The sequence below is a fragment of the Rhinopithecus roxellana genome, chromosome 11 (assembly GCF_007565055.1).
Source record: "Rhinopithecus roxellana isolate Shanxi Qingling chromosome 11, ASM756505v1, whole genome shotgun sequence".
NCBI classification, from domain to species: domain Eukaryota; kingdom Metazoa; phylum Chordata; class Mammalia; order Primates; family Cercopithecidae; genus Rhinopithecus; species Rhinopithecus roxellana.
The window spans coordinates 70,613,766-70,638,358 of NC_044559.1; the positions used below are offsets into that span (position 1 = coordinate 70,613,766).

Below are 24,593 nucleotides of genomic sequence, written 5' to 3' on the forward strand. Positions count from 1 at the left end.
CGACAGGACACCCCCCGGCCATCAGATGGGAAGGCGCGCGGCGCTGCCGGGACCTGGCGACGGCGAGCAGGGATGGGGCGAGCGCACTCGTGTTCCTTCTCACCCCAACCTCGCGGGCATTTCGAAGTCACGCGTGCTGCTGTGGCTTCATTCATTCAACACGCTTCTCAGCGCGTCAGCTCAGAGAAGCCAGGGACTTCCAAGTGTGCGGAGCAGTGCGGCATTAGAATTGCAAGGCACTAGCATTACCAAGGGTGGCTCTAAAGGCCACCCCTAACTGCACTCAACTCCCACCCCGCACAAAAACAACAGAAGTTAAAGCAGGCAGCTTATTAGAAGATGCGCCTTCAAAATACCCTTCTAGTTAATCTCAGCCCCCCTCCCCGGATTGCTGTCTCTAAACCCCTCTTACCAAAAAATAAAACATATAAAAATAAAATAAAATTGGAACCGACACTAATTTCAGACTGTAAAAGAGAAAAATCCTAATTTTTTTTTAAGTGAACACGTTGTTTAAAGAAAGGAGCAAGTTTTTTCTCTCTCCAACTCGACCTTTAAGACAGTGCAGGTTCCAAGGTCCTGAGTAGATAATTATAGCAAAAGCAGGAGAAAGGGATGGACACCGGTAGCTAAGCGAGGTTCTGGAATGGGACTCAGTCATTGATTGCTGTATGTCCGCCACTGGCGTGTTATATAAAAGCTGGACCTGGCCTTGAAGGTAAATCGTCACAAGCCCCAAGCAAGAAAAACTGGGGTCAAATCTTAGGTATCCGATTAAAGTAAGTGTCCTATTAACACCTGTCTCTGCCCCCAGAAGCCCACACACCTGGAAGAGACGTAAAATCTGGCCTGGATTCCCTAATCCCAGGGCCCTGCCCCTCCGCTTCAGGGCCGCGCCCCTCGGCGTTGCGCAAACTCTGTTGCTACCTAAGTCTTTTCCTCGTCCCCGCTCCGGTGGCTGTCAAAATCTGGAGTCCAGACTTCCTTAAGGCCCAGGGCACAGCTCCACGCATGCTCAGCACCTACCAGGGTCGAGCTCACACACGTGCTTACGACCCGCCGCGGCGCCTGCGCGGTAGCAGCGCAAAGTCGGTGCCCTTAGTACGGCGCTGGCACCTTTAGTCTCGCCGGCCGCGCGAACCCGTTTGTGCTCGGTATCCTAGTGCACACGCCTTGCAAGCGACGGCGCCATGAGTCTGACTTCCAGTTCCAGCGTACGAGGTGAAGTGGGGCCTGGGAGCGGGTGAGGCTGGTGAGGCTCACCGTTTGCTGCGCCCGCAGCTCAGCTGGGTTGTTTTACCACTGCCGTAGGCGCCCGCTGGTCCTATAACCTTGAGATGCAAAAGGGCAAGTGCTCGGCCCGACTGCGAGCTCCGGCCCGGATAGGGAAAGGGGGCGAGGTCAGGGATGGATTGATGGTTTGGGGCCATGCCAGACCAGAGTCCACGTTTCCCCCAACTAGCCAAACCGTAACACCTAATGACCGCGCCACTAGCTTTCCATCTTCTCTTCTAAGACGCCTTCATATCCTTAAGTCACAGAGCCGGGAAAAGAAGGAAAGGTGGGAGAAAACAACAGCAAACCTGTTTACCCTTCTCCTGTTTCAGTCAGCGTCGGGCCACAACGTCGATTTCCTGGAATCCTGAAGCATTGCATGACTAATCACATCTTAGTTTTGCAGATTTTTTTTTTCCAGGGATGAAACCCAATCCGAGGTCTTCAGTTTTCCCAGTTTTTTGTTATGCCCCTGGCATCTGGCACTCGGTGGCAGCAGTCCAGGATAATGGATTGAAACCCGCGTTCGTTGAACCTTCAGGTTTCTGAGTCTTCTTTCCCCTATGCTAGTAGTTAGCGTTTGGAAACAGTATTTCTCAGAAAGTCCCTTATGATAAAATTAGGAGACTTTAGAAGCAGTCATTTAGTGTGGAGTTTCACTTTATAACCATTCTTGGTGATGTTATAGTTGTTGATATAATACTGTGTACCAGACACACGGTATGTGTGATCTTTGCCCCTCTATAAAACACAACTTCGCAAGGTTTTGAGTAAAGGCAAAGAGATTGTCCAGAGGTTAATTAAAAATACATTCAGTAAATATTGAGCATCTGTAGTGCCAGGTAATGTAAAGTCCCTACTAACTTGAGCCCTACTTTTTTAATAGGTAGTTTCCAAAAATTGAAGAGTTCCACTTCTGTTGACAAAATTTACCTGGCTAAGTAAGGGTGATATTCCATGACATTTCGAAGTTACTAATGATACAGAGATTATTATTTGCAAAAATTATTTTAAAGGATACTTATCTTGAGACTTTTTGTAATAGAGGCAGCTTGGTGCATTTAAAATAGGGTGTGATTTTTGTTTTTGTTTTTTGGAAAACTATGTTCTCTTGGGAGTAAGACTTGTGAAATGAGATGTTCGTGTGACTTGTGCCGCTGATATTTTTAATTTTACAGGAAGACTGCACATGTTTGAGGTGGACCAAAAGATTCCACAATGTGTGTTTAAAATGTGGGATCATTTTATGTACATGAACACTAAACGTTATTTAGTTTGCATATTATTGAAATGTGAAACAGGTGAACCCCTAGGACTTACCACTATCTGCAGGCTAGTCTGCAAGATTTCTTTTTTAAACAAGTTTTTTTGTTTTGTTTTGTTTTTCAAGTCTAACCATAGAGGAATTCAAAGGCAACTTTCCCAATCATTTTCCATTGCCTAAGGAATAGGAAATCACTGAAGTAGGTTATTGGCTTCAACTGGAAGTATTCAGCTTTGTTATGAGGAGTGACTACTATCTATTTTTTGAGACAGAGTCTCACTCAGTGGCCCAAGCTGGAGTACAGTGTTGTGATCATAGCTCACTGCAACTTTGAACTCCTGGGCTCAAGCCGTCCTTTCTCCTTGGTCCCCTGGCTTCCCGAAGTGCTGGGATTACGTATGTGAGACACCACACCCTGCCATGACTACTTTTTTATTTCACCAAAAAGCATACAGGTTGTCATGAGGACTGTAGGGAGAGGCCTGTGTAAATCTCTTCTATCAACACTTCCCTCCTCAATATAGTAATAGGTAGGCAGGGTAGGGACAGAGAATGTCAAAGTGATTTAACTTTTAATGTTTAGATCACACAAGTTTGGTTCTACTCTCAAACTTTAAACCAAATTTATTCCTACAGATTGAAAAGCAATTTAGATCTTTTAATTGAGGGGAAGATATCATGTCTCTTCTCAATTAAATGAATTTGTAATTATAAAGGGCTTAGAATGGTATGTGACAATGGTAAGCACTATATAAATATATGTTAAATATAAAGTGTGTACATATATGCATAACTCTTGTTCATCTTCAGAAGAAAAATAAAAGGTAGTTTATAAATAAAATTTTACGGGGACCAGGCCAGGACTGGAATTACACAGAGGCAATGAGAATGAATGATTGGAACTGAAATACTCTTAAGATCCTCATCACTGAGATAGCTCTTGATACCAGTATGGTCGATAAGACCATTAGTTTATTATATTTTCTAGTACTAAGTGGCCTTCACTGCCTACTTGTCCAGTCTCTTATGATTCTTCCTCATATCCAAATAGATGACCTTTCTGAACATCATCCTGCTCCTTGATAATTCTAGCACTCACTGATTGCTTTCACCCTTAACCCTTTCCCTTCTGTTTGCAAGGAAGATGTTAACTCTTAGGCTGTTCTCTCTCCATGCCCTCCAGATGCCATTTTATTTTGCTTAAATCTTTGCCTCAATGATACCTGTTGCTCGTAAATATTTAGTGCCTCATGAAGATTTTCTTCTCTTCAGCCTAAAGTCAATCATAATTCACCCTCATCTTAAAAAAAAAAAAAAAAAGCCAACTAAACTAGATAATTTTAAAAGGGCTTCCTTAACCTGCCTTCCCCTGAAATCACTTTTTTTTAATTTACCCTCAAGTTGCAACATAGGGATTTGTCTCTTCATCTTGTATTTCATTATCTATCCCAAACCCTGATCATTACAATGCTTGTAACCAAAATTACTTTCATAAATTCTTATTCTTTTATATTCTTGTGTATTTTATTGAAACTAATTTTCTAATTAATTTAACCTCAACATAGGAGAATATTGTTTTGGTTCACTAAATTCACCAAGTCATTTAAAGTCACTATTTAAGGGTTTGTTTTTGTCTGAAAAGGAATGTATGGATCATACTGAAAATAAAGGGGATAGCTCCTGTAAGTTATAAACAATAAATGAAAAATAAGAGGGCTGGGCGCGGTGGCTCACGCCTGTAATCCCAGCACTTTGGGAGGCCGAGACAGGCAGATCATGAGGTCAGAAGTTTGAGATCAGTCTGGACAACATGATGAAACCCCATCTCTACTAAAAATACAAAAAATTAGCCAGGCATGGTGGCACATACCTGTAGTCCCAGCTACTCGGGAGGCTGAGGCACGAGAATTGCTTGAACCTGGGAGGCAGAGGTTGCGGTGAGCTGAGATCACGCCACTGCACTCTAGCCTGGGCAACGATGTAAGACTCTGTCTCAAAAAAAAAAAAAAAAAAAGAAAGAAAAATAAGGGGGGAGTTTGGAGCTATAGATTGGCCAAATTGATGGTTGTTAGAGCTAGTTGAGGGTAAATAGTATTCCCTGTGTGTGTCTGAAATGGTCCATAATAAAGTTTTTTTAAACATAGCTTCTTACATTTGCCTGAAGTTTTTTGTTTGTTTGTTTGTTTTTAATATATGTATCAGAGAGTAAATTCCACACCCTAATACAGCAGGTTAAGACGAAGGTAAAGATAAGTCATTTAGTGTAAGAGCAATGCAGTGTAAGGACAGAAAAATTGCACATAGTAATTGCAAATTTAAAGTAGTCATCCATTATTTCTTTTGACTCAACCAACATTATTGAATACCACTTATATGCCAGGCCTTGAGAAAAAAAAAAAATTACCAGGCACAGCCTGCCAGCCTATGGGAGATCTAAGGGAAGGAAGAGTTTAAACACAGCTCCCCTCCCCCTCTCCTGACAGAAGAGGAGAAACATGATTCTATGGCAGTTGATGGTTGGCTGGAGAGGGCAGTTTAGAGCAGAAAAGGGGCTAAGGTAAAAGAAGCTGAGAGAGATTTCTGAGTTAAAGCAAAATAATGCTCACGGTAAAAAAACAAAACAAAAAAAGCCAAAGATTGGGTTATAAACAAGGCTGTTGAGTTTGGGAACAAGTCCATGTTTTCTCTCTCTCTGAATAATTTTAAAGAGAAAACCAAGTATTATACAATAGTACGCCAATGGAAGAATAAGCAAATGGGAGGATTATTTAGAAATTATTAGAAGTGTTACCTTTCTCAACATTTGTGATCTTTAATGGTATTTGTGTAGATACAAAGCAGGTTACACAAGGTCTGGTAGGGTGGGGTTTGACCTAACTACAGGAATTAACTGTTCCTTGAGAAATGTCTATAGAAAAGAAAAGTGAGGGCCAGGCATGGTGGCTCATGCCTGTAATCCCAGCACTTTGGGAGTCCAAGGCAGGCGGATCACCTGAGGTCAGGAGTTCAAGACCAGCCTGGCCAACATGGTGAAACCCCGTCTCTACTAAAAATTCAAAAATTAGCCAGCGTGGTGGTGGGTGCCTATAATCCCACCTATTCGGGAGGCTGAAGGAGGAGAATTGCTTGAACCCGGGAGGCGGAGGTTGCAGTGAGCTGAGATTGTGCCATTGCACTCCAGCCTGGGCAACAAAGCAAGACTCCATCTCAAGAAAAAAAAAAAAAAGTGAGGGAGATCCAGAAGAGGGAGAAATAATGCTCAGGGGCTGGGTGTCATGGCTCACACCTGTAATCCCAGCACTTTGGGAGGCCAAAGTTGGTGGATCACTTGCGGCCAAGAGTTCAAGACCAGCCTGGCCAACATGGTAAAACCCCGTCTCTACTAAAAAAAAAAAAAAAAAAAAAAAAAAATTACAAAAAATTAGCCAGGCGTAGTGGTGCATACCTGTTATCCCAGCTACTCAGGAGGCTGAGGCAGGAGAATCGCTTGAACCTGGGAGTTGGAGGTTTAGCCGGGATCACGCCACTATACCCTAGGTTGGGCAGTAGAAACTCTGTCTCCAAAAAAAGAGAAAAACAAAGAATGCTCAGGATTTTTCTAGATCCCAAGTCTGAACCAGTATCTGAAAGGTGCCAACAGAAATATCCATCTATCTATGTATAATTTCCTTTTCCTTTAGAGTTGTCAGTGGCATCCACAGCTTTTTGCCAGAAAAGACTGATTCAGGCTGCAGTCATGAAATGATAAAATAGCAACTTTTTTTTTTTTTTTAAACTTCTGAGAACTATTGCATTTGTCCCTAATGAGATTAGAGAATTAGAATTTGGGAAGGGAAAAAAAAGAAATGGGAATTGTTTTCTCAAGACCTCAGAGCAAATACAAAGCTATTTTGCTCGAGCACATGGTACTGTGACATTTGCACAGGGTCATAAGTGACCCTTGCTGGGGAGTAGGGGGTAGAGCACAAAGTGTGTGTTTTGATTCCCCATGTGTATTTTGATGCCCCCATGGGGCAGCTAATCTTGGGGATCTGGAGTCAGTTTCCATTTCTTTCAATGATGCCTTTGGTGTTACCCCTTTTCCATGTCAGTTATTCTGTCATCTCTCCCACCATCACAAAATCCAAGGGAGGTGAAGCTTAAAAAGAAAAGTCACCTGTGGGTGCAGTTGGTAAATTATATGAGAAAAAAAATGCAAGAAGAATGTTTTAATGCCTAGGAGAGATTGTTTTCACTTATCATGATGGGTTTCAAGTAGAAATTCCTATAGTATTCTCTTTTTAGATCATGAAACAAATTAATACGAGCCAATGTAGTTCTTTGGATCTCTCAGGACTTTCTGCAATATGCGGGTGCCATCCCAACAAATATGTTATGAAGTACTTTATAATTCACCTAAAAAGTAAAGTGTAACTAAAATCGACGGCATTAAGGAAGTTATTTTAGTCTTTTAGGATATTGCCCCCCTTTAGGTTTGTACTAAAGACGATGTTCAGCAAATGTTACGGTGCATATAGTATGCAAAGCATCATTTTAGCCCATTTTGTGATAGATACATTAGCTATTCAGAGTGGCTTTCCATTAGCTAAGAAGTGGATTGCTGCAGCTCCTGGCAGAGGGAATGTTTTCTCAAGAGAGTTCCATGGTAAATAACATTAGAAAGGAAGATCATGAATCTAGCTAGAAGTCATAGCAAAGTTGCAGATCTGCTTGGAATAACCACAGGGTAATGCCATGAAGTGGCACTAAAATTTGAGATAAATCTACACATAATGTGTACCTACTTAAAAAACGTCTTCTGATGAAGCCAAAGGTTTGAAGCTGTCAGATGATATATTAACTTGTCTTCTCAGTCATGCAGGACCTGGGAAAGACGAAATGTTAATGTCTATTAGGGAATTATAGCAAGAAAGAATGGAAATGTTATGGGAAGGACAACAGTATAAATTAATTTGTTAAGAAAAGTACTACCGTGGTTGAAAATAAAATCCAAGGAACACGTTAATTAGAAAGTGAGGATAAACCAGAAGAGGCGGAAATTATGCTCTCTTACGAGATGAGCAAAATGCAGGAATAATTTAGATAAAGTCTAAATTATTAAATAAACTAGAAAAGAAGACCAAATATACAAGAGACTGAGAATGATCCTTTCTATTACAGTTTTAGAAGACTGAGCTCCAGTTTTATGTAATGCACTATTAGGTATGGTGAAATAAGAAATTTGACTCAATAGTGCAAGTAAACTATACAACTAATTATTCATTATGTGTTTTTATTTGGCCTTGGAATGTGTTTTTTTGTACTTATCTCTCTAGGGTTTTATTTGATAGTCTGGGAACTTATTTGAAACACTGAAGATCTGACTCAGGAAGTGCTGGGAAGGAGTCCAGTGTGTTTATCCTGACCCCTGTTCAACTTCTTCCTGCAGCCCACTCCATGCTGGGAATAGACAACTCTCCTCTGAGGCTGAGGCTAACCAGATTATGCAGAACTTTCTTCTCTCCAACATTGCCTGGAGCTGGGGTAGTTGTTAAGCCCTTGGGTTTCTAAAGACTTGAAAAGCTGCTTGAAAAGAATAACTAGATGGCTTGTTAGTCAAACAGTTTTTTTTATTATTAGAAAGCAGAACAATGCCATTAAATTTAAAATGAATTTTATAGGAAATTAAGATAAATTTAGAATTTATTTAATGAGAATATAACTATACTTATATTAATCATGTTTTCTACAAAAAATGAAGTTAGTACATTCTGATTTTTATTTTAATGAGAAAACACTTTGAAATTTTAAAAAAGGACTTTTGAATGAAGAATGACTTTGAAACCTGGAATCCTGCTACATATATTTCTTTGAGTGTTTAACATTAAGGGTGGTTTTGTTTTGTTTGTTTGTTTGGGTATCATTTCTCTTATAACTTTCTGCAATAGTTGCAAGTGAGTTTTGGTAAATTAAATCATTTAAAAATCACTAAGGGATCTTACTATTTAAACTCAAATGAGTCATTTTGTTAACATAACAAAATGTTATTTGTAATCTGAATTTTTATGTTTCAGGGCTTTTTCTTTTTTTTAAGCAATAAGTACCTGCAAGTTCACATGTTATTTAAAATCTACTTATAAACACTTTTTAAATGATTATTGAGCTTTGGGTTTTTTTTAACTCCAGCTCTAAAATAATAGTTTTAAGTTTCTTCTTCTTAATGTAGCTGTCATCACTCAGCAGAAAATACACAATTGCTTCAGTAAGGGCCAGGGAAAGTCATAACAAAGGACTATTATACCAGTGTTTTCTGGTCATTTTGTTAACATTAAAAACCTTGGACTATTAGGATGCTTAATACTCAAAAACTGGATTTTCTGAACATTCATGTGATATTATTAGTGTATATTTTGGTTTTGATAATTATTTTTTTCCTTCCCTGCTCTAGTTGAATGGATCGCAGCAGTTACCATTGCTGCTGGGACAGCTGCAATTGGTTATCTAGCTTACAAAAGATTTTATGTTAAAGATCATCGAAATAAAGCTATGATAAACCTTCACATCCAGAAAGACAACCCCAAGATAGTACATGCTTTTGACATGGAGGATTTGGGAGATAAAGCTGTGTACTGCCGTTGTTGGAGGTCCAAAAAGGTGAGGAAAGCCATTTCTTCATACAGTACCATTTTAAATGTTATATTTCTTTTTAAATTATTCTATCAGACTTGTATCACCAGATATTGTTATGATATCCCTTTTTTGTTGTTGTTGAGACAGAGTCTATTCTGTCATCCAGGTTGGAGTGCAGTGGTGGGATCTCGGCTCACTGCAACCTCCACCTCTGGGTTCAAGCGATTCTTGTGCCTCAACCACCGAGTAGCTGGGATTACAGGCATAAGCCACCACACCTAACCTGTTATAATGTCCCTTTTCTCTTTCTTTCTTTCTTTCTTTCTTTCTTTCTTTCTTTCTTTCTTTCTTTCTTTCTTTCTTTCTTTCTCTTTTCTTTTCTTTTCTTTTCTTTTCTTTTTCTTTTTTTTTGAATCCTATTCTTCTTTGTCTTCCATACACTCTTAAAGGAATATATTTTCTAAAATATCTAACCAGTATGCAGTAGAATTACATTGTACCTTCATCGAGTTCAGGCAGATTTAACCATACTCTTGGCCAAAGAAAAGAGAAAAATCCCTTTAATTTGCTCTTAGGATTTCTTAGCTTCCACTGTCTCAGAAAGTGAAGTATACAGCCTAATCACAAAGAGAAGCAAAAGAAGTAAAATATTTTTTTGAGCTTTCAAACACCAGATACTAAGACAAGTGTTAGAAATTTGAAAAGAAACTTCTTTAAAATTACCTGTAAAAACTTACCTGGTAAATGTCCTATACCTTCTTTCAGCTGCAACTCCTCCAGTTAAATATCTAACAATATAGGATCCTAAAATCTTATTTTCTTATATGAGAATTGTGTTTTATCAAGTCCCTTTTGGAAGTGTCATCTATGAAACCTGCAGGTTTTAGACATGATAGCAGCTAGTGATCCACAGTTGATAAAATACTGTATCAAGCATCTCAAAAGGATTTGTACACCGAATGACTTCGGGATTTCTGGTGTGTTGTGAGAAATATGGTATAAACACTGTACTACCACTCTTAGCATTCAAATAAAATGGATTTCAGCAGGGCGTGGTGTCTCACACCTGTAATCCCAGCACTTTGGGTGGCTGAGGCAGATCACTTCAGCCCATTAGTTCAAGAGCAGCCTGGGCAACATAGTGAGACCATCTCTTAAAAAAAAAAAATAGCCAGGCATGGTGGCATGCATCTGTAGTCCCACCTATTCAGGAAACTGAAGCAGGAAGATCACTTGAGCCCAGGAGATTGAGGCTGCAGTTAGCTGTGATTGCACCACACTGCATTCCAGCAACAGAGTGAGACCCTGTCTCAAAAAATAAAATACAATGGATTTTACAAAAAAAAAAAAAAAATGACGTTAAAGGGCCCTCAAAAAAATCAATAAAAATGATGTATCTGTTTCTGAAAGCACGTTATGTTTGGGATCTCTTCCCATAGTAGAGGGTCATTTTCACAAATAACTTGTCACAAATATGGAAGAAGCCACATACTAGATACAGGTTAAGCTATACCTTCTTATTTGGATTTCTCTAATCCAAATAATCCAAAAATTTGAAATCTGAAAGGCTCAAAAATTTGAAATGTTTTGAACACTGACATGATACCACAAGTGGAAAATTCCACATCTCACCTCATGTGACAGTTCACCAGTTGAAGTCAAAACAAAGGCACACAAGACACAGTTAATTCAGTGACCCAAAGGGAAAAAAGGCCCCCCAGCTGCTGATGTTGGTATTCTGGTGGTGCTACTATGCTGCTGAATTTCCCGGAGCACTTTTTTTTTTTTAACTGAATTAATGGTATGGTATGTTTTTTACTGTTAAGTACTCACATGTGAATACATGCGAGAAAATGTTTGCTTATCAGTAGCATATAAATTCGTAGTCGGGAATGATGGTGATGCAAGATAACCAGAGATTGTCCACATGTGTGACTGAGATAGTGACACCTTTGCTTTCTGATGGTTCATTGTATACAAACTTTGTTTCATTCACAAAACTGTGTAAAATAGTGTATGAAATTACTTTCAAGCGGCTGGGCGTGGTGGCTCGCATCTGTAATCCCAGCACTTTGGGAGGCTGAGACGGGTGGATCACGAGGGTCAGGAGATCGGCTCCTGGCTAACACGGTGAAACCCCATCTCCACTAAAAATACAAAAGGTTAGCTGGGTGTGGTGGCAGACACCTGTAGTCCCAGCTACTTGGGAAGCAGAGGCGGGAGAAAGGCGTGAACCCGGGAGGCGGAGCTTGCCGTGAGCCGAGATCTAGCCACTGTACTCCAGCCTGGGCGACAGAGCGAGACTCCGTCTCAAAAAAAAAAAAAAAAAAAAAAAAAATTACTTTCAGGCTACGTGTATAAGGTATATATAAAACATAAGTAAATTTTGTGTTTAGGCTTGGATCCCATCCCCAGAGATAACCTCATTAGGCATATGCAAACATTTCAAAAGTTGAAAAAATCTGAAATCCAAAACTTCTGGTCCTAAACATTTTCTTTTCATTTTCTTATGACCAAGTATTTCAGATAAGGGTTACTGAACGCACAGTAGAAAGCATATTTCACTCCTTTCTCCCAATAGGTTTGCTGTTGTACAATCCAGTGATAAAGTACTTAGGTTATGCCATTTTGTTCAAAAACTCCTTGATGAGTATATTGAATATAAACCAAAAATTAATAGGCCCATTACAACAAATTATGAAGAGCACTATTCATTTGGAATTTGGAATTGTTGATAAGTACTAGTGAGGTTACTAGAAAATAATAAATACATCTAGTAATACATCTAGAAATTGTGGAATTTCTAAGTTGGAGTTTTATAGTTCTTTAGTCAGTGATCTTCAATAGTTCATTTGCTATCTACTATATGTGCATGTGTGAGAAACATTAAAGAGTAAAACAGATGTCACAGATGTATATAGTACATGCAGTGTAAGTGGTCTAAATAAATGGAAGCTAAGAGGAAGAAATTACACCATGAGGCTGGATGCAGTGGCTCACACCTGTAATCCTAATACTTTGAGAGGCCAAGGCAGGAGGATCACTTGAGGCCCGGAGTTCAGGACCAGCCTGGGCAACATGGTGAGACCCAGTCTCTTTTTTTTGTTTGTTTGTTTGTTTGTGTGTTAATTAAAAATAGACCACATCTTCTGGTAAAGCATAGTCATATACTTGGGAGTCAAATTGCTCTGAGAAAAACTGGTAGCATTTGAATAAACTGCATATATTGGAGACTCTCAAAATCTGCAAGAAAGGACTTGTGAACAAAGGTGAAATGGATAAAGAATCTAGTCTGGTTCTTGTACTGCCCTCCCCCCCAAGGAATAAATCTAAATTAAGGAGAGTCTTGAGGACAGTGTGAGGAGTTTGTGACTCCAGACATGGGAGCTCCTTGACAGGGGTTTCAAACATAGAATTATGATACTTTTACCAGGGTGCTAGCTATGGAAATGGCGAAAAATGAGCAGACATGAAACATTTCGGGGAAAGGATCAGCGAAATGCACTGACTTCTGTGTGAAAGACTCGGGGAGAAAAACTAAAGCTCATTGAAGGATCTAAGCATGTAGGATTAGAAGAGGGTTATGCCATTAACAGAAATAAGAGATTCGAGGTGAAAGGCTAATTTTCCAGGACAGCTATAAGTTCTGTTTCAGAGAGCAAATTTGAGGTGGTAGTTGAATGGAAATACACAGCAGACAACGTGAAATGTGAGACATCAGGGTTGGAGACAGAGATCAGCAAACTGATGAGTCAAGTGTAGGAATGCAACTGATCTTTGATATGGATAAAAATCAAGGGCTAAATATGAAATCTTGGGGAATTTTCTGCATTTTGGAAAGGGCACAAGAGCCATTTAAGGAGATGGAATGGGCCAGAGAGGTTAGAATAAAACTAAAAATACCATAGCTTCAAAGTAGAAGAGGGAAAAGTTTCAAAGATTTAGTACTGAACATTGGCCTATGCAAAGACAACTATGTGAATAGACAAGACTATTAGATTAAGCAATTGCCCTTTTGGTGTCATTTCAACAGAGTAATTAGAATAGAAGCTATGTCCAAGTGAGTTAAAGTGTGAATTAACTAACAAAGAAATGACAGAAGTCTATGTCAGATTTTCAGTAGATGCAACAGTGAATGGAAGGAAAAGTAAGATAATTGCTTGAGTGAACACTACAGCTTGGCTTTGAGATCAAGTAAAGCGTGTTTGCTTTGATTCGGTTTTCCCAGAGGGCAAAGAATCCAATGAAGTAAATGTGGGCTTTCATGAACTAAGATCTCAAATATTTTGGGAAGAATCACCCATGGACACAAACTAGTGGTGTAAATGTTTATTAGACTTTATAATTCAAAACATTCCAGGATTATTCTTTCATTTTACAATTTAGAGTTTCCAGATGGTTAGGCCAGAGACTGCCATTTCCTGTAGGTGAACTTCAGGAGAGGGAATGAGACCAGTCATTTTATTTCCAGTTTTCTCATGCCTTTTTTTTCCCCTCTGGCTTATCTTTCATGCCATTTAGTGATCCTCTTTGTGTCTTGAATTTGTCAGTTCTGAATTTTCATTGCATCTTGGGCACTTATTCCTGCATTAATCAATTAACAGTTTGCTTTGAATATTATCCAAGTTAACAAATGTTCTTTTTTTTTTTTTTTTTTTTTTGAGACGGAGTCTCGCTCTGTCACCCAAACTGGAGTGCAGTGGCCAGATCTCAGCTCACTGCAAGCTCCGCCTTTCGGGTTCATGCCTTTCTCCTGCCTCAGCCTCACCGAGTAGCTGGGACTATAGGCGCCCGCCACCTCGCCCGGCTAGTTTTTTTTTGTATTTTTTTAGTAGAGACGGGGTTTCACCGGGTTAGCCAGGATGGTCTCGATCTCCTGACCTTGTGATCCGCTCGTCTCGGCCTCCCAAAGTGCTGGGATTACAGGCTTGAACCACCGCGCCCGGCAATAAATGTTAATATTCTTCAGACACTTTTGGAAACTCCCCACATTCCTGTGGTTCTAAGGTTATCACACAGGTGCCAAGTCACACACTTGCATGCCAGTTCACAAAGGCTAATAAATACCTTTGATTAAGTGGCTACCTTTAGTTTATAGTCAGTAATTTTTCCCTCATACAAACCAGTTGTATTTATGACAAAATTTAAACATGCGATACAAACTTCAATTCTAATTCATTCTTAAGGTGCAATCACTAGTAACCTGTTATGTGTCTGTAACATTTTGAGCAGGTTTCTCAATCCCAATGAATCAGATTTCTTAGTAATGTACAGAAATTACTTTTTTTAAAAACATATCCCTCCCTTTTGTCCAGTGCTTCTCTTGCCAGCATTGGTATGTCATCTGATATTTCAGAAATTGGCTTGACTTTTTTTTTCTTTTTCTTGAGACAGAGTCTCGCTCTGTCACCCAGGCTGGAGTACAGTGGCATGATCTCAGCTCACTGCAGCCTCCACCTTCTGGTTTCAAGCAATCCTCGTGCTTCAACCTCCTGAGTAGCTGTGATTACAGGCATGCACAACCATGCCTGGCTAAATTTTGTATTTTTAGTAGAGATGAGGTTTCACCATGTTGGCCAGGCTGGTCTTGAACTCCTGACCTCAAGTGATCCACCCACCTTGGCCTCCCAGAGTGGTGGGATTACAGGTGTCAGCCACTGTGTCCAGACCAGAAATTGGCTTATTTTATAGTACAGTCTTCCCTCAGTGTCCGTGGATTGGTTCCAGGACCTCCCATGGATACCAAAATATAAGAATGCTCAAGCCCCTGATTTAAAATGACAGTATTTGCCTATAAGCTATGCACATAATCCTGTATACTTTAAATTATTACATCATCTCTTGATTACACATAATATCTAATACAGTGTGAATGTAAATAGTTGTTATACTGTATTGTTTAGAAAATAATGACAAGGAAAAAGGTGTACATACTCATTACCCATACAATTATTTTAGCGAGTATTTTCTATCAGCAGTTGGTTGAATCCATGGATGTGGAACCCACAGATACAGATGGGGCCGACTGTATTTCACAAAAGGGCTGTCCATATTTGAAGTGAGAATGAAATGAGCCAGTATAGAGGAAATGATTAAAATGACTACAGGGAAAAATACTATTTGAGACTGTGGTATCTTGACAAAGGCTGGAAGGAAATGAGAGTAAGAACACAGATGTGAAACTCAGCCTTAAAAAGGAAGAGAGAGTCTTGCTTTCGAAACAAAAAGATGAAAGGACTCTGATGTAAGAGGGAAGGTTATGGGATGTAGTATTGCTAGATTCCTCTCCCTGCAACTTCAGGTTGGTTACATCATTTGCTGAGTTGTATTATGGCCACCTAGGAGGCAGTTCAAACAAGGACAGCAAAAGAATACGGACTAAGAAGAAAGAGAGGAAAGACTTCCCAGTTAACATCAGGAGCTCAACTGAAATTGAAATGAAATGCAACTGGACATATTTAGACTCATTTTCTTTCATTTACAGTGTAAGATCTGAGTTTGATACTTTTGTCGTTGGTAGTAGGCTTGATCCTGGGTTGTTTTGTTGTTGTTGTTGTTGTTGTTGTTGTTGTTGTTGTTGTTGTTGTTGGGGAGGGGGCGGATATTGGGGGAAAAAGAGAAATCATCCTGTTAATGGCTTAGAAGTGGGTTTTACTGAGTCTTTCTTCATAAAAACGATATTCTGAATGTTGGTGACATTCCTTGGCCAATCCACATAAAGACAGTCTTACAAAAATCTTAATTTCATATTATAGTTACTGTCTTAGGTTTACTGAAGTAGGTACATAAAAATGGTATAAAATGTCATAATCTCTAGGGTAGTCTCAAAAAATCTCATTACTTCAGTTTTCTTTCTCAACCAAAACAAGCATATTTTTCTGGACAGTTTATGGTAATGAGCCAAAATGGTGCCAGGCAACTTCCTTAGGACAGAAAATCAAAACTAATACAAAGTACAAAGTTCAGAGAAGGAAGATAGTCTTTAAAAGAAAATTGTTTCAGGTGGAAGAGATAAGTCAAAGAGGAGCATTTATTTCTACCTTGAATTACCCTCAAAACAGAGATGTAACTTGAGATGTGGGACCATTAAAAAGAAATCTTGTGTTTTTATGAAGATCCAAACAGCATTGCTAGCTTTCCAGGTGGAGAGCAAGGATCTCCAGTGTTTTTTCTACTAAACCTTTATTCCAGCTTCTTCTTCTAACCTTTTCTTCCCCACTTTTAAAGATATTTGGGATTTGTAGTGTTCAAATTAGGTTAAAAACATAAAAGGATGTTTTCTGGACATAAAGGAAATTTAGTTTATAGACTTTTTCCAGGATTTGTTAATAAACAAACACTGACATCTTAGAACAAATTAAGTGTCAATACTACATGAACTGAATTTAATATTCTTTGTGTGTTTTTTTCATAATTTAAAACAATTTAACAAATTTCAAAATTTTTAATGAAAAAGGGTTACTAAAATTCTCATTTTTGTACATTATTTAATGTAAAAATTACTGTACTTCCTACATTGTATTTGAAAGTATATAATGCCAGGCACAGTGGCTTAGGCCTGTAATTCCAACACATTGGGAATGTAACGGGCAATGTAGTGAAACATTGTCTCCACAAAAAAATGTAGAAATCAATTGAGTGGGATGGCATGCACCTATAGTCCTAGCTACTCAGGAGGCTGAGATGGAAGGCTCACTTGAGCCTGGGAGATTGAGGCTTCAGTGAGCTGCAATTGCACCACTGTGCAATCTAATTTAATCTCTTTAAAAAAAGTGTATATCCGCCACACATTATCTTTTTCCTGCTTAGGTCAGAAATAAAGCAAGACACATAATGCAGTAACTGGGGTTAAGTGGTATAAAAAGTACCATTAAAAAATAAGTCTCTGAACAAAATTATATGCCTAGTTTACATTTTAAAGGCATAAAAGCTTTATACACTTTAATCACATGAAAGTTTATTAACTAATAACCAGGATAAACTTGCTTTTTAAAGAAATGTTTATTTGTTTATATGTTTGCTTTTAAGAATATGAAGAAACAGGCTAATTTCAGTTTTTAGGCAGAATTGGGTGATTAGAAAAAGTGTATTCTCACTTTCAATATATGACCTTCTTAATATTTTGTAAGATTTTCTTTGGATATTTTTCTATAGATTTCTCTCCTACTCTGTGTATGGAAGAAAATAGTTTGAGAAAATGTTAGTTTCTAATATTTTCAACATAAGATTAAAAAAGAAAAGTTAAACATGCCATTTCAGTAAGTCATTTAGAAATATTTCATTTTTCAGAAATGTAGCCTGTGTGGATTTACAGTGAAGTGTTTTGTGTGTGCTATTTATAAAAATAGAATCTTTACAATGTAAACTTTTATACTCACTGTAAAATCATCTGTGTTTGTTTATTAAACATATGTCACTTTGAAATTTTGCTGTGGGATACATTTTAGTTTAATTTTTATAGCCTCTTTCCTCATCCATGCCAAGAAAAAACTGAAAGCTTAACTATATGTTTTTGCATCAAGGGCTTGTTTCTAATATGAATATACTGTGTACCACATCTTATTGACCTCAAAAAGAGAAATAATGTAAACTTTACATATATTACATTTACACTGCCCTCTATGACAGGATAGAATTTATATCTGGAAATATAAGATATGCCAATGACTTGAGTTTTTCTGTAATTTTTAGCTAATTTAGTGCCTCTTGCAATTATTTACAGATAGATTAAAATTTGATTACTTTAACATGGAGTAGACTTTTGGATATCAAAGTTTAAGATTAAATACCATCGTCGAGTTTCACTGATCTATTATATTCCCTTCACTGCACATAATGAGGTACTTGTTACTCATAAGGCTAAGACTCCTCTTACTTTACTCTTCTGAGTAGCCTTCTTCAAAGCAACAGCAACAGCGTACCTTAGACTAAACAGTGAAACTCTAGATTCTAGATTGCAGATACATTCAAAACACCAAGATTAATGTAAAGTTGCTAGCTCTAGTCATTTGACATGAAATAGAAATAAAAGATACAAATATAGAGAAACAAAAAAATTACTGATGATTATACCTTCTAAGTGTAAAATCCTGAGGAGTTAAGTAAAATATTATTAAATTCTTATTTTTTCATTTTATAATAGAGAAGGATACACTTGTCAAAAATGATTTTATATAGCAAGAGTTCAGATATGAAAATAACTAATTATAATAGTGTTTAAAAATATGACAGAAATAGTCTTAACAGAATATACATGAGATCTAAGAATGAAAACTACAAAAGAAATTAAGACTTGGCAAAAAACATTCTCAAGCTTATCTAGAGGAATAAAGTGATAAAGTTTAATAAAGTTAACAGAGACGAATAATGAAGGAAAACTAGCCCTACAAAACACTGAAATGTTTAAAATACAAATATCCCAGTGTAGTAGGCTGATCAACATAATATAGAACCTATAAATAGGTGCTTTTACATGTATAATTTATTTTGATAAAATTATGAATAAAGGTATTAGTGTGGGAAGCAACACTTTCCAGTAATACTGAAGCAACAGGATCTTAGAACAGCATTTGCAAAGTGTGTTCTACAGAAAGCTATGATAATAGAAATCAAAATTTAAAGTGTCCATAGTCCAGTCACCTTGAGAAACTCTGGGATAAAATTGTGTTTTTTATAGCAAAATTAAAATAATGTGTGCTGTGATTCAAATGGGCTATATGATACGTTTTTTAAACACAGAATGAAACCAAATCAGAGTGTCTTGCAGGATTCAGCTTCTTTGGACCACACTCTGCAAAATACTGTGTTAGAGATTTAGTTTTGTCCCTTTCCCTCCCACTGGACACCAAAACGTCAGTTATATCTAAAATGTGAAATCATGAAAATGAACGGAAATTTGTATTTGTCACATCTCTAGAAGAAAGCTGTCTCCATGAATGATGTTAAAAAGGGAGATATTGACATATTTGTATGAAAGTGGAGAAATTGAGAATATGAAAAAAAAGCAAAATGAAAAGATTTGGGAAAGATGGCTGCAAAAATAACAAAGGGATAATATGCAAATTGATTTTTTTTTTTTTTTTAATATTTTTTGAGACCAAGACTGGAGTGCAGTGGCGCAATCTTGGCTCAGCGCAACTTCCACCTCCCAGGTTCAAGCTTCAGCCTCCCGAGAAGCTGGGATTACAGGCACTCGCCACCATGCCTGGCTGATTTTTGTATTTTTAGTAGAGACAGAGTTTCACCATGTTGGCCAGGCTGGTCTTGAACTCCTGACCTCAAACGATCCACCCATCTCAGCCTCCCCAAGTGTTAAGACTACAGGCATGAGCCATTGCGCCTGACCACAAATTGATTTTAAATAAATGAACTTAAACTCTTAGAAGTAAATAGGCAATAGACATATTCACTAGAAAGGAATGTAACTAATATATAAACATAAAAAAGGCCTTCAACACTCATCAAAATCACAGTGAAATTCAATAAATGATGGGTGTATTATGCTCAAGTCAATTTCTTCCTCCTACTAAGTAGTATAGTTTACATATGATGTTTAAGAAAGCCTATATAAGACAGCCAAGAAAATCTTTTATGTGATGTTATGTGAATTAAGCATCACCTTCCATTCTGCCAACCATAATACTGATTTTGAGATTAGATGTTTCACATTCATTCTTTCTCTTCCTAGTTCCCATTCTGTGATGGGGCTCACACAAAACATAACGAAGAGACTGGAGACAATGTGGGCCCTCTGATCATCAAGAAAAAAGAAACTTAAATGGACACTTTTGATGCTGCAAATCAGCTTGTTGTGAAGTTACCTGATTGTTTAATTAGAATGACTACCACCTCTGTCTAATTCATCTTCGCTGGGTTCTAAATGTGGTGTATTGCAAACTGCAGCTTTCACATTCATGGCATTTGTCTTGATGAAACATCGTGGTGCACATTTGTTTAAACAAAAAAAAAAAAGGAAAAACCAACCTCGTGGCCTGTGGGTTATTTTGGTCTTGTAAGGATCCGTTTCTTTAAAATATTGACATATAGAGTTGTATCTTACATAGAATATAGTTGTATCTTGAAGTCAACATATTAAATTATTCTCAAAATTATGTATTTGCAGATTGTACTTGTAAGTTTCAAAGAAAAATTACCATCTTTTCATATTAACCTAGAAACTAAATATGATGTAATTCAGCTATATAAATTTCTTAATACAATCTAGGAAAGACCTGTTGTGACCTTGATTTTCTTGACATTGGTAATGACACTGAGAAAGTATGGCTTCTGTTTTTCACAGTTTTCAATCAAAATGATTGATGAATGTTATTCTGCTTAATTTCACAAGTAAGGTCAATAATAAAGGGGTGGTAACTTCTTCGTATTCATCTTCATAGATACTTAATGAAGATGGATCCATTAAAGGAGCTAATAGTGAAAATTTAGTTAAAAGTGATATTATATTTAAATTAGTCATGAAGAATGTCTTAAAATCTAATGTTCCAGAATTCTGGCCCAAGGAATGGTAAGCACTTGAACTGAGGACTTTGAAGGAATTGGAGCACATAATGTCAAGCCTTTTGATCACTAAGCCACATATCCTGACAGAAATAGTAGTCACAAGATTAGATCAAAGGCGTGGGAAGATTTTTTTTTCCCACTCTAGCTAATGAAGCACATGGCTTTTAAATTGTATGATCTTTTTCTTAAAAGTAAAAGTTTGAAGACAAGTGTTTGTTTATGTAATATTCTTCAAAGACTCAGAGCAGAAACATTGCATTCATTGTTGATTCAGAAAAAAGAAAATATAAAAACAAAATAATTAGCAATAAAAGAGTTAAGACAAATAATTCATAATATTTTTAAAGAGAGATTAGATTTTTGAATTTCATAGGTTAGAAGGAAAATCATGGCAAAATATATAGAAAATCGGGCAAACATAATTGAAATTGATTAAGCTGGTAAACATCTTCATTATTTATTTTAGTTTACATGAATTCTCAGTAGTAGTCGATCACAGGTTTGTACTTGATAAAATCCATTTACCTTGACAGGAATCAAACCTGACATCAACATTCCTCTGTAATATATCATCATGGCTATTTTTAAATACATAGTTTTGTGTATTACTGTAGATAAAAGATGGTAACAGAATTGTACAGTGGTTTTAAGAAGCCTGTGTAACTAACTTGGACATGTCTTTAAGTCACATATTCATCATAAAATCTAAAATCCTACAAACTGATTCTATTAGATTCTTAGGGTAAGTTTTTTCTTTGCCCACCTCCTTTTTAAAATAAGTATGCATGTCAGCAAAACAGAGCAATCATGCTTTTAAAGATGAATTGTTTTATAGAAAACTAAATGCATCAGCTCCCAATGTTTCTGATAAAGGGACATCCTTCTAACTTAACAGACTGTTCTTTATCTTGAATTTGAAATTATATTGTTAGTCATGCGTTTTTGCAATGTCAGGGGGAACCTGGTACCAGTTCTCAAAACTGTAGGATTATATGAGTGTGTGTATATGTATGGCAAAATTATAAATGACCACCTTACTGTGAAATATAGATCTTGAGCATTTTGAAAGGCCAAAATAATTAAGTAAATGTATTTTCAAGGTCATGTTAAAATTTTTACATGCTCTTGAACTAGCATTCATTTATGATGAAAACCTTTTCAGGTTATTTAACCTAAAAACCAAAGTGAGTGTGGTTAGGTTAATATGAGATTTTTTTTACACAGAAATCATCGTGTGCAATTACTGTTCTAGCTAAGCACCTTAATGCTTCTAAGTGCTTTTCATTTCGTTAAGGCAAGACAAGTGGGACTTTCATCCTTTTTTTCTGTGTCATTTATATTCTGATTACTTCTGAAGAGTTTTTACTAGGTTGAGAAGTTTCTAATGTGAAAAATCTTGTTCATCTGTTCATGCAACAGACATTTATTAGGCATCTGTAGACCATATAATTGAGACAGAGAAACGTTTTGGAGAATTAGAAGCTCACACTATTTATGGCATAGGTTATGTAATTATGGTAATTTATGATTTATTCTCTTGACAAAAACAGCTACAACCATGTATACCTACTATTTCTACTACAAAGTAGGTGAGATTTTTTGATTTTACGTTAGGTAGGTTTTTGATTTTATTTTGCTTTAAGATAGGCATTGACTATGACTCCTGATTAGCAACGTACAGTATTTTGTGCTTGGGTATCTGTGAGGGTGTGTAATTCTAGCTGTCAAAAGCTGTGCTTTTTCTCCTTGATTTTAATACTAGCTGACCTCAGGCAGAGCCACTCACCTCTCAGCCTTTTAAATTGTGAAGTGAATGGACTAAATGGCATTTTAGGCAATTGTTCCCAGATTCTAGACCAAGACTAAATTTTCAGCTCTCCTCAAAGGAAAAATGTAAATAATACTGATAGAAAGCTCAAATTTGATTTTTTATTATGATTATTTCAGCTCTTGTGGTATTGAAGTGTCTTTTATGAAATGTTGATGGTAGTAGCTTGGCAAAATAATAAGGTGGCAGCGCAATGTTGGTCCCTACTTTTTTTTTTTCACTGCTCCATGGAATTTAAAAGTCTGGGAACCGCCGGGCGCGGTGGCTCAAGCCTGTAATCCCAGCACTTTGGGAGGCCGAGACGGGCGGATCACGAGGTCAGGAGATCAAGACCATCCTGGCTAACATGGTGAAACCCCGTCTCTACTAAAAATACAAAAAAAAAAACTAGCCGGGCGACCTGGCGGGCGCCTGTAGTCCCAGCTACTCGGGAGGCTGAGGCAGGAGAATGGCGTAAACCCGGGAGGCGGAGCTTGGCTGAGATCCGGCCACTGCACTCCAGCCTGGGCGACAGAGCGAGACTCCGTCTCAAAAAAAAAAAAAAAAAAAAAGTCTGGGAACCACTAAGCCAACATCCTATCTAAAGTTCTGAGACTTATTAAGGTATTAAAATAACAGTTTTATTTTGAGATTTAGTTTGTGTTATATGGAATTTTTCATTAGCACAATGTGTTGACGCTTCATGGAAAGTTACTATAAAAAAAAAAAAAAAGTCTTTACTTCCATTCGGTTTACCATCATGGATCCAAACCAAGGGTAAAGGCAATATACATCCTAATGTCTTCCCAACCCATAACTTTAATTAAATGATTAAATAAAATACACAACAGGGAGATCGATTGTTAACATGTGTTAACTGAAATTGCCAGGATCACCCTAAAGGGGAAAAAATGTCTAATCAGTGAAGAAATATAAGATTATAAATTAGAAGTGTTGCTATGGTGTTAGCTCTTACATCCCTGAACAACAAAAAAGTTCAACCCGAAGCATGGAACAGAAAAATGCTGAGTTTAGAATGTTGTCAGCTAGATATTGTATAAAGTAGATGTTCTTTTTAATACCTGTATCTCTGTGGATGATGTATTTCTAGTTCTTCCAACCTGTCCCTTACAGATAACCAGAAGTCAATTCATGTTAATAGTTTATTCTTTAATTGTGACATCATTTTCATTTGTAAATATGCAGTGTTATGTAGATTCCCAGCTTTTTCATTTAAAATAATTTTGAGCATTGTCCACCTGCCTGAATGCTCATTACTGGGAGGTAAATGATTTTTCTGCTGGTGATACTGCTTGCCAACAATTTCATAAGCAGTGCTTTATCTAACTCATTATACAAGATAGACATGAGATACAAGAGATTATGTCTCTTATGGCTTTATCATCAGTTAAACTTAGCAAAGTCTGTTAAATTTATTTCAGAATCTCCCAACTATGAAAAGTAGAGTTCCACTTATGTCATCCATATCTGCACAGTAATCTTTTTTTTTTTTATCCTGAACTTTCTTAACAGGTTTCTTCTCTTTATTCTAAACAATAATGCTGTGTGTTTTCCTTGAATACCATGATTTTAAACTTTTAAAATGTCTCAGCCTTCATTTTTCCAATGCAGTCTGCCCTGTAGCCTTCACATGTACCTTCTATATCTCTTCACTTTCACATCCCTCCCGGCAAAGAACATTTTGATCATTACTTAAAGCAACATCACCCCTTTCTCTTTTAAAACTGTTTCTCTTAGAATCCACAGGGAAGGTGCATCGAGCACAGAAGTTAATACGATTGGCTTTCCATTGCTAGTTACTGCTTTCAGCCTGACCCTGGATGCCACCTAGTGTTGAGTCTCTGATAATGAAAATATGAAGCCATGTAATATGAATTACATTTCATAATTTAACAATGCCATCCAGTATATGCATTTGGTATATGTCCCTGATCTTGCAGTACCTTTGTACTCCAAAAAGTTTGGTCACTTGCAGCAGTTTACGTTTCTGTGACTCCCTTATGCTTTTGGCATCTGGTTTGGAAAGTAACTATAATGTTTGAGCACTCACCTTTTTTAATCCCTGAGAAATAAAATAATTTTTAAAATTTTGATTAT

At 37.4% G+C, this 24,593-nt stretch overlaps 1 protein-coding gene across 3 annotated transcripts; it reads left to right on the forward strand.

The window, feature by feature from the left end:
• Nucleotides 1-970: 970 nt before the first annotated feature.
• CISD1 (CDGSH iron sulfur domain 1) lies at nucleotides 971-21,852 on the forward strand. 3 transcript variants are annotated; one of them, XM_030941259.1, is made up of 4 exons: nucleotides 1,077-1,221; nucleotides 7,855-8,062; nucleotides 8,967-9,172; nucleotides 19,836-21,852. In XM_030941259.1, the coding sequence occupies exons 2-4, from the start codon at nucleotides 8,023-8,025 to the stop codon at nucleotides 19,923-19,925; spliced, it is 336 nt and encodes a 111-aa protein (XP_030797119.1). In that variant the 5' UTR covers nucleotides 1,077-1,221; nucleotides 7,855-8,022; the 3' UTR covers nucleotides 19,926-21,852. The 3 variants fall into 3 exon arrangements, with proteins under 3 accessions (XP_010365810.1, XP_030797119.1, XP_010365809.1); XM_010367507.2 differs by having other exon boundaries at nucleotides 1,096-1,221; nucleotides 7,968-8,062; XM_010367508.1 differs by lacking the exon at nucleotides 7,855-8,062 and having other exon boundaries at nucleotides 971-1,221.
• Nucleotides 21,853-24,593: the final 2,741 nt, after the last annotated feature.

Excerpts from the sequence above, each read along its gene's own strand:
- CISD1 (XM_030941259.1), top strand. The coding sequence starts at position 8,023 with ATGCAGAACTTTCTTCTCTCCAACATTGCCTGGAGCTGGG. Across the intron at positions 8,063-8,966 it reads CAACATTGCCTGGAGCTGGG|TTGAATGGATCGCAGCAGTT; the intron begins GTAGTTGTTAAG and ends TCCCTGCTCTAG. Across the intron at positions 9,173-19,835 it reads GTTGTTGGAGGTCCAAAAAG|TTCCCATTCTGTGATGGGGC; the intron begins GTGAGGAAAGCC and ends TTCTCTTCCTAG.